We start from the raw sequence: 16254 nt of genomic DNA on the forward strand, positions 1-16254 counted from the left end.
CTGATGATAATGACGCTGATGATGACACTGATGATGATACTGCTGCTGATGATGACGCGGATGATGGTGACGCTGATGATGACGCTGATGATGATGCCCCTGATGATGATGCTGATGATGACGCTAATGATGATGACGCTGATGATGACGTTGATGCTGATGATGACGCTGACGATGACGCTGATGATGATGCTGACGCGGATGATGATGACGTTAATGATGATGACGCTGATGATGATGCTGATGATGATGACGCTGATGATGATGATCGTATTGATGACGCTGCTGCTGATGATGACGCTGATGATGGTGCTGATGATGCTGCTGCTGATTATGACGCTGCTGATTATCACGCTGACGATGGCGTTGATGACGCTGCTGATAATGATGCCACTGCTGACGCTAAAGATCGTCATGAAGGTGATGATGATGATGGTGCTGACGGTGATGCTGCCGATGACGATGACGCTGATGACGATGACGATCAGGATGATGCCGATGATGATAATGAGGCTGGTGCCGATAATGATGATGACGATCATGATGACGCTGATGACGATGATGTTGATGATGATGACGACGACGACGATAATGATGACGATGCTGATGATGATGATGATAACGATGATGATGACGCTGATGACGATGACGACGCTGATGATGACGACGCTGATGATGACGATGGTGATGATGCTGACGATGATGATTATGACGCCGATGACGGTGACACTGATGATGACGATGACACTGATGATCACGACGATAATGGTGACGACGACGCTGATGATGACGCTGATAATGATGACGATGATGATGACGATGACACTGATGACGCTGATGACGATGATGACGACGACGACGCCGATGACGATGATGACGACGACGAACCCACAACCCACAGCACTGACCCCCTAACCCCCTTCCACCCCCTCCCCTCTCACCTCCTGAACCCCTTCAGGCTACGCTGGGCAGACACAAGCGGGACCCCCCGGCTTGCCCGGGGAGAGGGGCTCCAAGGGGGACACCGGGGTACCCGGCCTGGGGATCCCCGGGCCCAGCGGGAGGCCCGGGACCCCAGGGCCTCAAGGCCCCGTGGGCCAACCTGGAGGTGAGGGAGGAAAGCGGTGGTAGTGGCTGTGGCGGTGGTGGTGGCGGTGGTGGTGGTGGTTGTGGTGGTGGTGGTGGTTGTGGTGGTTGTGGCGGTGGTTGTGTTGGCGGTGGTGGTGGTAGTTGTGGTGGCGGTGGTGGCGGTGGTGGTTGTGGCGGTGGTTGTGTTGGCGGTTGTGGTGGCGGTGGTTGTGGTGGCGGTTGTGGTGGCGGTCGCGGTTGTGGTGGTTGGTTGTGGTGGAGGCCGCGGTTGTGGTTGGTTGTGGTGGCAGTGGCGGTGGCGGTGGTTGTGGTTGGTTGTGGTGGCGGTCGCGGTTGTGGTGGCGGTGGTTGTGGTTGGTTGTGGCGGAGGCCACGGTTGTGGATGGCTGTGGTGGCGGTCGCGGTTGTGGTGGAGGCCGCGGTTGTGGTGGCGGTGGTTGTGGTTGGTTGTGGTGGCGGTTGTGGTTGTGGATGGTTGTGGTTGGAGGTCGCGGTTGTGGTGGCGGTGGTTGTGGTTGGTTGTGGTGGAGGCCGGGTTCGCTGTCGCGGCCGCCCCAGCTGAGCGACGCGTTTTGCCGCGGTCACCGCCGTTGTTCCGTCACCGTAGACTCGGGCCCGTGCGACCGCGGAATCCCCGGCAGGCCCGGTGACACCGGCCAGCCGGGACGGCCTGGGCAGCCGGGGATCAGAGGTGAGGCCGCTTCACCGTGAGCGGTACCGTGGCCACACAGAGAGCCACAGACTCACCACACAGAGAATCATAGAGACCACACAGAGAGCCATAGACTCACCACACAGAGACCCACAGACTCACCACACAGAGAATCATAGAGACCACACAGAGACCCATAGACTCACCACACAGAGACCCATAGAGACCACACAGAGAGCCATAAACTCACCACACAGAGACCCACAGACTCACCACACAGAGAATCATAGAGACCACACAGAGACCCATAGACTCACCACACATAGACCCATAGAGACCACACAGAGAGCCATAGACTCACCACACAGAGACCCACAGACTCACCACACAGAGACCCATAGAGACCACACAGAGAGCCATAGACTCACCACACAGAGACCCACAGACTCAACACACAGAGAATCATAGAGACCACACAGAGACCCATAGACTCACCACAAATAGACCCATAGAGACCACACAGAGAGCCACGGACTCACCACACAGAGTCATAGACTCACCACACAGAGACACACAGACTCACCACACAGAGACCCATAGAGACCACACAGAGAGCGACAGACTCACCACACAGAGACCCACAGACTCACCACACAGAGACCCATAGAGACCACACAGAGAGCCATAGACTCACCACACAGAGACCCACAGACTCACCACACAGAGAATCATAGAGACCACACAGAGACCCATAGACTCACCACACAGAGACCCATAGACTCACCACACAGAGACCCACAGAATCACCACACAGAGACCCATAGACTCATCACACAGAGACCCATAGACTCACCACACAGAGACCCACAGACTCACCACACAGAGACCCATAGAGACCACACAGAGAGCGACAGACTCACCACACAGAGACCCACAGACTCACCACACAGAGACCCATAGAGACCACACAGAGAGCCATAGACTCACCACACAGAGACCCACAGACTCACCACACAGAGAATCATAGAGACCACACAGAGACCCATAGACTCACCACACAGAGACCCATAGACTCACCACACAGAGACCCACAGAATCACCACACAGAGACCCATAGACTCATCACACAGAGACCCATAGACTCACCACACAGAGACCCATAGACTCACCACGCAGAGACCCACAGACTCATCACACAGAGACCCACAGACTCACCACACAGATACTCATAGACTCACCACACAGAGACCCATAGAGACCACACAGAGAGCCATAGACTCACCACACAGAGACCCATAGACTCACCACACAGAGACCCACAGACTCACCACACAGAGACCCATAGAGACCACACAGAGACCCACAGACTCACCACACAGAGACCCATAGACTCACCACACAGAGACCCACAGAGACCCATAGACTCACCACACAGAGACTCATAGACTCAGCACACAGAGACCCATAGACTCACCACACACAGACCCATAGAGACCACACAAAGACCCATAGACTCACCACACAGAGACCCATAGACTCACCACACAGAGTGCCATAGACTCACCACACAGAGAGTCATAGACTCACCACACAGAGACCACACAGAGACCCATAGACTCACCACACAGAGACCCAAAGACTCACCACACAGAGAATAATAGACTCATCACACAGAGACCCATAGACTCACTCACACAGAGACACATAGAGACCACACAGAGACCCACAGACTCACACAGAGACCCATAGACTCAGACAGAGACCCATAGACTCACCACACAGAGACCCATAGAGACCACACAGAGACCCATAGACTCATCACACAGAGACCCATAGAGACCACATATAGAGCAACAGACTCACCACACAGAGACCCACAGATTAATCACACAGAGACCCATAGACTCACCACACAGAGACCCATAGACTCACCACACAGAGACCCATAGACTCACCACACAGAGACCCATAGACTCACCACACAGAGACCCATAGACTCACCACACAGAGAGCCATAGACTAACCACACAGAGACTCATAGACTCACCACACAGAGACCCATAGACACACACAGAGATCCATAGACTCATCACACAGAGAGCCATAGACTCATCACACAGAGACCCATAGACTCATCACACAGAGAGACTCATAGACTCACCACACAGACCCATAGACCCACCACACAGAGACCCACAGACTCGCCACAGAGAGACCCACAGACTCACTCACACAGAGAGCCACAGACTCACCACACAGAGACCCACAGACTCATCACACAGAGAGCCACAGACTCACCACACAGAGAGCCATAGACTCACCACACAGAGACCCACAGACTCATCACACAGAGAGCCACAGACTCACCACACAGAGAGCCATAGACTCACCACACAGAGACCCATAGACTCACTACACAGAGACCCATAGACTCACCACACAGAGACTCATAGACTCACCACACAGAGAGACTCATAAACTCACCACACAGAGACTCATAGACTTACCACACAGAGACCCATAGACTCGCCACACAGAGACCCATAGACTCACCACACAGAGACCCATAGACTCACCACACAGAGAGCCACAGACTCACCACACAGAGACCCACAGACTCACCACACAGAGACCCATAGACTCACCACACAGAGAGACTCATAGACTCACCACACAGAGACTCATAGACTCACCACACAGAGAGCCATAGACTCACCACACAGACCCATAGACTCACCACACAGAGACCCACAGACTCACCAGACAGAGACCCATAGACTCACCACACAGAGACCCATAGACTCAAACACACAGACCCATAGACTAATCACACAGAGAGCCATAGACTCACCACATAGAGACCCATAGACTACTCACACAGAGACCCACGGACTCACTTACACAGAGACCCACAGACTCACTCACACAGAGAGCCACAGACTCACCACAGAGAGACCCATAGACTCACCACACAGAGACCCATAGACTCACCACACAGAGACCCATAGGCTCACCACACAGAGACCCACAGACTCATCACACAAAGACCCATAGACTCATCACACAGAGACCCACAGACTCACCACACAGAGAGCCATAGACTCACCACACAGAGACCCATAGACTCACCACACAGAGACCCATAGACTCATCACACAGAGACCCACAGACTCACCACACAAAGAGCCATAGACTCACCACACAGAGCCCCATAGAATCACCACACAGAGACCCATAGGCTCATCACACAGAGACCCACAGACTCACCATACAGAGACCCACAGACTCACCACACAGAGACCCATAGACTCACCACACAGAGACCCATAGACTCACACACACATACCCATAGACTCATCACACAGACAGCTATAGACTCACCACACAGAGACCCATAGACTACTCACACAGAGTCCCACAGACTCACCACACAGAGACCCATAGACTCACTCACACAGAGACCCATAGACTCACTCACACAGAGTCATATACTCACGACACAGAGATCCATAGACTCACCACACAGAGACCCATAGACTCATCACACAGAGACCCATAGACTCATCACACAGAGAGACTCATAGACTCACCACACAGACCCATAGGCCCACCACACAGAGACCCACAGACTCGCCACACAGAGACCCATAGACTCACCACACAGAGAGCCATAGACTCACCACACAGAGCCCCATAGACTCACCACACAGAGACCCACAGACTCACCACACAGAGACCCACAGACTCATCAAACAGAGACCCACAGACTCACCACACAGAGACCCATAGACTCCCCACACAGAGACCCATAGACTCTCTACACAGAGACCCATAGACTCACCACACAGAGACCCATAGACTCACCACACAGAGAGACTCATAGACTCACCACACAGAGACTCACAGACTCACCACACAGAGACCCATAGACTCATCACACAGAGACCCACAGACTCACCACACAGAGAGCCATAGACTCACCACACAGAGCCCCATAGACTCACCACACAGAGACCCATAGGCTCATCACACAGAGACCCACAGACTCACCATACAGAGACCCACAGACTCACCACACAGAGACCCATAGACTCACCACACAGAGACCCATAGACTCACACACACAGAGCCATAGACTCATCACACAGACAGCCATAGACTCACCACACAGAGACCCATAGACTACTCACACAGAGACCCACAGACTCACTCACACAGAGAACCATAGAGACCACACAGAGACCCACAGACTCATCACACAGAAAGCCACAGACTCACCACACAGAAAGCCATAGACTCACCACACAGAGAGCCATAGACTCACCACACAGAGACCCATAGACTCACTACACAGAGACCCACAGACTCACCACACAGATACCCATAGACTCACCACACAGAGAGCCACAGACTCACCACACAGAGAGCCACAGACTCACCACACAGAGACCCATAGACTCACCACACAGAGACCCATAGACTCACCACACAGAGAGACCCATAGAATCACACACTGAGACCCATAGACTCATCACACAGAGAGCCATAGACTCATCACACAGAGACCCATAGACTCATCTCACAGAGAGACTCATAGACTCACCACACAGACCCATAGGCCCACCACTCAGAGACCCACAGACTCGCCACACAGAGACCCATAGACTCCCCACACAGAGACCCATAGACTCACTACACAGAGACCCATAGACTCACCACACAGAGACCCATAGACTCACCACACAGAGACCCACAGACTCACCACACAGAGACCCACAGACTCATCAAACAGAGACCCATAGACTCACCACACAGAGACCCATAGACTCACCACACAGAGACCCATAGACTCCCCACACAGAGACCCATAGACTCACTACACAGAGACCCATAGACTCACCACACAGAGACCCATAGACTCACCACACAGAGAGCCTCATAGACTCACCACACAGAGACTCATAGACTCACCACACAGAGACCCATATACTCACACACAGAGACCCATAGACTCATCACACAGAGATCCATAGACTCACACACAGAGACCCATAGACTCATCACACAGAGAGCCATAGACTCATCACACAGAGACCCATAGACTCACCACACAGAGAGATTCATAGACTGACCACACAGAGACTCATAGACTCACCACACAGAGACCCATAGACTCATCACACAGAGAGCCATAGACTCATCACACAGAGGGCCATAGACTCATCACACAGAGAGCCATAGACTCATCACACAGAGAGACTCATAGACTCACCACACAGAGACCCATAGACTCACCACACAGAGACCCATAGACTCGCCACACAGAGATCCATAGACTCACCACATAGAGACCCACAGACTCACCACACAGAGACCCATAGACTCATCACACAGAGACCCATAGACTCACACACACAGACCCATAGACTTATCATACAGAGAGCCATAGACTCACCACACAGAGACCCATAGACTACTCACACAGAGACCCACAGACTCACCACACAGAGACCCATAGACTCACTACACAGAGACCCACAGACTCACCACACAGATACCCATAGACTCACCACACAGAGAGCCACAGACTCACCACACAGAGAGCCACAGACTCACCACACAGAGACCCATAGACTCACCACACAGAGACCCATAGACTCACCACACAGAGAGACCCATATAATCACAAACTGAGACCCATAGACTGATCACACAGAGAGCCATAGACTCATCACACAGAGACCCATAGACTCATCACACAGAGAGACTCATAGACTCACCACACAGACCCATAGGCCCACCACTCAGAGACCCACAGACTCGCCACACAGAGACCCATAGACTCCCCACACAGAGACCCATAGACTCACTACACAGAGACCCATAGACTCACCACACAGAGAACCATAGAGACCACACAGAGACCCACAGACTCATCACACAGAAAGCCACAGACTCACCACACAGAAAGCCATAGACTCACCACACAGAGAGCCATAGACTCACCACACAGAGACCCATAGACTCACTACACAGAGACCCACAGACTCACCACACAGATACCCATAGACTCACCACACAGAGAGCCACAGACTCACCACACAGAGAGCCACAGACTCACCACACAGAGACCCATAGACTCACCACACAGAGACCCATAGACTCACCACACAGAGAGACCCATAGAATCACACACTGAGACCCATAGACTCATCACACAGAGAGCCATAGACTCATCACACAGAGACCCATAGACTCATCTCACAGAGAGACTCATAGACTCACCACACAGACCCATAGGCCCACCACTCAGAGACCCACAGACTCGCCACACAGAGACCCATAGACTCCCCACACAGAGACCCATAGACTCACTACACAGAGACCCATAGACTCACCACACAGAGACCCATAGACTCACCACACAGAGACCCACAGACTCACCACACAGAGACCCACAGACTCATCAAACAGAGACCCATAGACTCACCACACAGAGACCCATAGACTCACCACACAGAGACCCATAGACTCCCCACACAGAGACCCATAGACTCACTACACAGAGACCCATAGACTCACCACACAGAGACCCATAGACTCACCACACAGAGAGCCTCATAGACTCACCACACAGAGACTCATAGACTCACCACACAGAGACCCATATACTCACACACAGAGACCCATAGACTCATCACACAGAGATCCATAGACTCACACACAGAGACCCATAGACTCATCACACAGAGAGCCATAGACTCATCACACAGAGACCCATAGACTCACCACACAGAGAGATTCATAGACTGACCACACAGAGACTCATAGACTCACCACACAGAGACCCATAGACTCATCACACAGAGAGCCATAGACTCATCACACAGAGGGCCATAGACTCATCACACAGAGAGCCATAGACTCATCACACAGAGAGACTCATAGACTCACCACACAGAGACCCATAGACTCACCACACAGAGACCCATAGACTCGCCACACAGAGATCCATAGACTCACCACATAGAGACCCACAGACTCACCACACAGAGACCCATAGACTCATCACACAGAGACCCATAGACTCACACACACAGACCCATAGACTTATCATACAGAGAGCCATAGACTCACCACACAGAGACCCATAGACTACTCACACAGAGACCCACAGACTCACCACACAGAGACCCATAGACTCACTACACAGAGACCCACAGACTCACCACACAGATACCCATAGACTCACCACACAGAGAGCCACAGACTCACCACACAGAGAGCCACAGACTCACCACACAGAGACCCATAGACTCACCACACAGAGACCCATAGACTCACCACACAGAGAGACCCATATAATCACAAACTGAGACCCATAGACTCATCACACAGAGAGCCATAGACTCATCACACAGAGACCCATAGACTCACCACACAGAGACCCATAGACTCACTACACAGAGAGACTCATAGACTCACCACACAGAGACTCATAGACTCACTACACAGAGACCCATAGACTCACCACACAGAGACCCATAGACTCACCACACAGAGAGACTCATAGACTCACCACACAGAGACTCATAGACTCACCACACAGAGACCCATATACTCACACACAGAGACCCATAGACTCATCACACAGAGACCCATAGACTCACACACAGAGACCCATAGACTCATCACACAGAGAGCCATAGACTCATCACACAGAGACCCATAGACTCACCACACAGAGAGATTCATAGACTGACCACACAGAGACTCATAGACTCACCACACAGAGAGCCATAGACTCACCACACAGACCCATAGACTCACCACACAGAGACCCACAGACTCACCAGACAGAGACCCATAGACTCACCACACAGAGACCCATAGACTCAAACACACAGACCCATAGACTAATCACACAGAGAGCCATAGACTCACCACATAGAGACCCATAGACTACTCACACAGAGACCCACAAACTCACTCACACAGAGAGCCACAGACTCACCACAGAGAGACCCATAGACTCACCACACAGAGACCCATAGACTCACCACACAGAGACCCATAGGCTCACCACACAGAGACCCACAGACTCATCACACAGAGACCCATAGACTCATCACACAGAGACCCACAGACTCACCACACAGAGAGCCATAGACTCACCACACAGAGACCCATAGACTCACCACACAGAGACCCATAGACTCATCACACAGAGACCTACAGACTCACCACACAAAGAGCCATAGACTCACCACACAGAGCCCCATAGACTCACCACACAGAGACCCATAGGCTCATCACACAGAGACCCACAGACTCACCATACAGAGACCCACAGACTCACCACACAGAGACCCATAGACTCACCACACAGAGACCCATAGACTCACACACACAGACCCATAGACTCATCACACAGACAGCCATAGACTCACCACACAGAGACCCATAGACTACTCACACAGAGTCCCACAGACTCACCACACAGAGACCCATAGACTCACTCACACAGAGACCCATAGACTCACTCACACAGAGTCATATACTCACGACACAGATATCCATAGACTCACCACACAGAGACCCATAGACTCATCACACAGAGACCCATAGACTCATCACACAGAGAGACTCATAGACTCACCACACAGACCCATAGGCCCACCACACAGAGACCCACAGACTCGCCACACAGAGACCCATAGACTCACCACACAGAGACCCATAGACTCACCACACAGAGCCCCATAGACTCACCACACAGAGACCCACAGACTCACCACACAGAGACCCACAGACTCATCAAACAGAGACCCACAGACTCACCACACAGAGACCCATAGACTCCCCACACAGAGACCCATAGACTCTCTACACAGAGTCCCATAGACTCACCACACAGAGACCCATAGACTCACCACACAGAGAGACTCATAGACTCACCACACAGAGACTCACAGACTCACCACACAGAGACCCATAGACTCATCACACAGAGACCCACAGACTCACCACACAGAGAGCCATAGACTCACCACACAGAGCCCCATAGACTCACCACACAGAGACCCATAGGCTCATCACACAGAGACCCACAGACTCACCATACAGAGACCCACAGACTCACCACACAGAGACCCATAGACTCACCACACAGAGACCCATAGACTCACACACACAGACCCATAGACTCATCACACAGACAGCCATAGACTCACCACACAGAGACCCATAGACTACTCACACAGAGACCCACAGACTCACTCACACAGAGAACCATAGAGACCACACAGAGACCCACAGACTCATCACACAGAGAGCCACAGACTCACCACACAGAAAGCCATAGACTCACCACACAGAGAGCCATAGACTCACCACACAGAGACCCATAGACTCACTACACAGAGACCCACAGACTCACCACACAGATACCCATAGACTCACCACACAGAGAGCCACAGACTCACCACACAGAGAGCCACAGACTCACCACACAGAGACCCATAGACTCACCACACAGAGACCCATAGACTCACCACACAGAGAGACCCATAGAATCACACACTGAGACCCATAGACTCATCACACAGAGAGCCATAGACTCATCACACAGAGACCCATAGACTCATCACACAGAGAGACTCATAGACTCACCACACAGACCCATAGGCCCACCACTCAGAGACCCACAGACTCGCCACACAGAGACCCATAGACTCACCACACAGAGACCCATAGACTCACTACACAGAGACCCATAGACTCACCACACAGAGACCCATAGACTCACCACACAGAGACCCACAGACTCACCACACAGAGACCCACAGACTCATCAAACAGAGACCCATAGACTCACCACACAGAGACCCATAGACTCACCACACAGAGACCCATAGACTCCCCACACAGAGACCCATAGACTCACTACACAGAGACCCATAGACTCACCACACAGAGACCCATAGACTCACCACACAGAGAGCCTCATAGACTCACCACACAGAGACTCATAGACTCACCACACAGAGACCCATATACTCACACACAGAGACCCATAGACTTATCACACAGAGACCCATAGACTCACACACAGAGACCCATAGACTCATCACACAGAGAGCCATAGACTCATCACACAGAGACCCATAGACTCACCACACAGAGAGATTCATAGACTGACCACACAGAGGCTCATAGACTCACCACACAGAGACCGATAGACTCACACACAGAGACCCATAGACTCATCACACAGAGAGCCATAGACTCATCACACAGAGGGCCATAGACTCATCACACAGAGAGCCATAGACTCATCACACAGAGAGACTCATAGACTCACCACACAGAGACCCATAGACTCACCACACAGAGACCCATAGACTCGCCACACAGAGATCCATAGACTCACCACACAGAGACCCACAGACTCACCACACAGAGACCCATAGACTCATCACACAGAGACCCATAGACTCACACACACAGACCCATAGACTTATCATACAGAGAGCCATAGACTCACCACACAGAGACCCATAGACTACTCACACAGAGACCCACAGACTCACCACACAGAGACCCATAGACTCACTACACAGAGACCCACAGACTCACCACACAGATACCCATAGACTCACCACACAGAGAGCCACAGACTCACCACACAGAGCCACAGACTCACCACACAGAGACCCATAGACTCACCACACAGAGACCCATAGACTCACCACACAGAGAGACCCATAGAATCACACACTGAGACCCATAGACTCATCACACAGAGAGCCATAGACTCATCACACAGAGACCCATAGACTCATCACACAGAGAGACTCATAGACTCACCACACAGACCCATAGGCCCACCACTCAGAGACCCACAGACTCGCCACACAGAGACCCATAGACTCCCCACACAGAGACCCATAGACTCACTACACAGAGACCCATAGACTCACCACACAGAGACTCATAGACTCACCACACAGAGACCCACAGACTCACCAAACAGAGACCCACAGACTCATCAAACAGAGACCCATAGACTCACCACACAGAGACCCATAGACTCACCACACAGAGACCCATAGACTCCCCACACAGAGACCCATAGACTCACTACACAGAGACCCATAGACTCACCACACAGAGACCCATAGACTCACCACACAGAGAGCCTCATAGACTCACCACACAGAGACTCATAGACTCACCACACAGAGACCCATATACTCACACACAGAGACCCATAGACTCATCACACAGAGACCCATAGACTCACACACAGAGACCCATAGACTCATCACACAGAGAGCCATAGACTCATCACACAGAGACCCATAGACTCACCACACAGAGAGATTCATAGACTGACCACACAGAGACTCATAGACTCACCACACAGAGACCGATAGACTCACACACAGAGACCCATAGACTCATCACACAGAGAGCCATAGACTCATCACACAGAGGGCCATAGACTCATCACACAGAGAGCCATAGACTCATCACACAGAGAGACTCATAGACTCACCACACAGAGACCCATAGACTCACCACACAGAGACCCATAGACTCGCCACACAGAGATCCATAGACTCACCACACAGAGACCCACAGACTCACCACACAGAGACCCATAGACTCATCACACAGAGACCCATAGACTCACACACACAGACCCATAGACTTATCATACAGAGAGCCATAGACTCACCACACAGAGACCCATAGACTACTCACACAGAGACCCACAGACTCACCACACAGAGACCCATAGACTCACTACACAGAGACCCACAGACTCACCACACAGATACCCATAGACTCACCACACAGAGAGCCACAGACTCACCACACAGAGCCACAGACTCACCACACAGAGACCCATAGACTCACCACACAGAGAGACCCATAGAATCACACACTGAGACCCATAGACTCATCACACAGAGAGCCATAGACTCATCACACAGAGACCCATAGACTCATCACACAGAGAGACTCATAGACTCACCACACAGACCCATAGGCCCACCACTCAGAGACCCACAGACTCGCCACACAGAGACCCATAGACTCCCCACACAGAGACCCATAGACTCACTACACAGAGACCCATAGACTCACCACACAGAGACTCATAGACTCACCACACAGAGACCCACAGACTCACCAAACAGAGACCCACAGACTCATCAAACAGAGACCCATAGACTCACCACACAGAGACCCATAGACTCACCACACAGAGACCCATAGACTCCCCACACAGAGACCCATAGACTCACTACACAGAGACCCATAGACTCACCACACAGAGACCCATAGACTCACCACACAGAGAGCCTCATAGACTCACCACACAGAGACTCATAGACTCACCACACAGAGACACATATACTCACACACAGAGACCCATAGACTCATCACACAGAGAGCCATAGACTCATCACACAGAGACCCATAGACTCACCACACAGAGAGATTCATAGACTGACCACACAGAGACTCATAGACTCACCACACAGAGACCGATAGACTCACACACAGAGACCCATAGACTCATCACACAGAGAGCCATAGACTCATCACACAGAGGGCCATAGACTCATCACACAGAGAGCCATAGACTCATCACACAGAGAGACTCATAGACTCACCACACAGAGACCCATAGACTCACCACACAGAGACCCATAGACTCGCCACACAGAGATCCATAGACTCACCACACAGAGACCCACAGACTCACCACACAGAGACCCATAGACTCATCACACAGAGACCCATAGACTCACACACACAGACCCATAGACTTATCATACAGAGAGCCATAGACTCACCACACAGAGACCCATAGACTACTCACACAGAGACCCACAGACTCACCACACAGAGACCCATAGACTCACTACACAGAGACCCACAGACTCACCACACAGATACCCATAGACTCACCACACAGAGAGCCACAGACTCACCACACAGAGAGCCACAGACTCACCACACAGAGACCCATAGACTCACCACACAGAGACCCATAGACTCACCACACAGAGAGACCCATAGAATCACACACTGAGACACATAGACTCATCACACAGAGAGCCATAGACTCATCACACAAAGACCCATAGACTCATCACACAGAGAGACTCATAGACTCACCACACAGACCCATAGACTCCCCACACAGAGACCCATAGACTCACTACACAGAGACCCATAGACTCACCACACAGAGACACATAGACTCGCCACACAGAGAGACTCATAGACTCACCACACAGAGACTCATAGACTCACCACACAGAGACCCATATACTCACACACAGAGACCCATAGACTCATCACACAGAGAGCCATAGACTCATCACACAGAGACCCATAGACTCACCACACAGAGAGATTCATAGACTGACCACACAGAGACTCATAGACTCACCACACAGAGACCGATAGACTCACACACAGAGACCCATAGACTCATCACACAGAGAGCCATAGACTCATCACACAGAGGGCCATAGACTCATCACACAGAGAGCCATAGACTCATCACACAGAGAGACTCATAGACTCACCACACAGAGACCCATAGACTCACCACACATAGACCCATAGACTCGCCACACAGAGATCCATAGACTCACCACACAGAGACCCACAGACTCACCACACAGAGACCCATAGACTCATCACACAGAGACCCATAGACTCACACACACAGACCCATAGACGTATCATACAGAGAGCCATAGACTCACCACACAGAGACCCATAGACTACTCACACAGAGACCCACAGACTCACCACACAGAGACCCACAGACTCATCACACAGAGACCCACAGACTCACCACACAGAGACCCATAGACTCACTAACACAGAGACCCATAGACTCACTCACACAGAGTCATATACTCACCACCCAGAGACCCATAGACTCACCACACAGAGACCCACAAACTCACCACAAAGAGACCCATAGACTCACCACACAGAGACCCACAGACTCACCACACAGAGACTCATAGACTCACCACACAGAGACCCATAGACTCACACACACAGACCCATAGACTTATCATACAGAGAGCCATAGACTCACCACACAGAGACCCATAGACTACTCACACAGAGACCCACAGACTCACTCACACAGAGACCCACAGACTCACACAGAGACCCATAGAGACCACACAGAGACCCACAGACTCATCACACAGAGAGCCACAGACTCATCACACAGAGAGCCATAGACTCACCACACAGAGACCCATAGACTCACTACACAGAGACCCACAGACTCACGACACAGAGACCCATAGACTCACCACACAGAGAGCCATAGACTCACCACACAGAGAGCCATAGACTCACACACACAGATACCCATAGACTCACCACACAGAGACCCATAGACTCACCACACAGAGACCCATAGACTCATCACACAGAGACCCACAGACTCACCACACAGA

The 16254-nt window shown here is 51.7% G+C and overlaps 1 protein-coding gene across 1 annotated transcript in view; it reads left to right on the forward strand.

Moving 5' to 3' along the window:
• Positions 1-16254, forward strand: part of LOC116956744 (uncharacterized) — a 191195-nt gene that overhangs the window by 88457 nt on the left and 86484 nt on the right. The window contains exons 20-21 of the mRNA XM_076057983.1: positions 959-1108; positions 1697-1780. Coding sequence (XP_075914098.1) covers positions 959-1108; positions 1697-1780 — 234 coding nt within the window. The remainder of the gene's footprint in view (positions 1-958; positions 1109-1696; positions 1781-16254) is intronic.

The sequence above is a fragment of the Petromyzon marinus genome (assembly GCF_048934315.1).
Source record: "Petromyzon marinus isolate PM22_M1 ecotype Great Lakes invasive population chromosome 67 unlocalized genomic scaffold, UKy_Petmar_22M1.pri1.0 chr67_unloc.2, whole genome shotgun sequence".
NCBI lineage: Eukaryota > Metazoa > Chordata > Hyperoartia > Petromyzontiformes > Petromyzontidae > Petromyzon > Petromyzon marinus.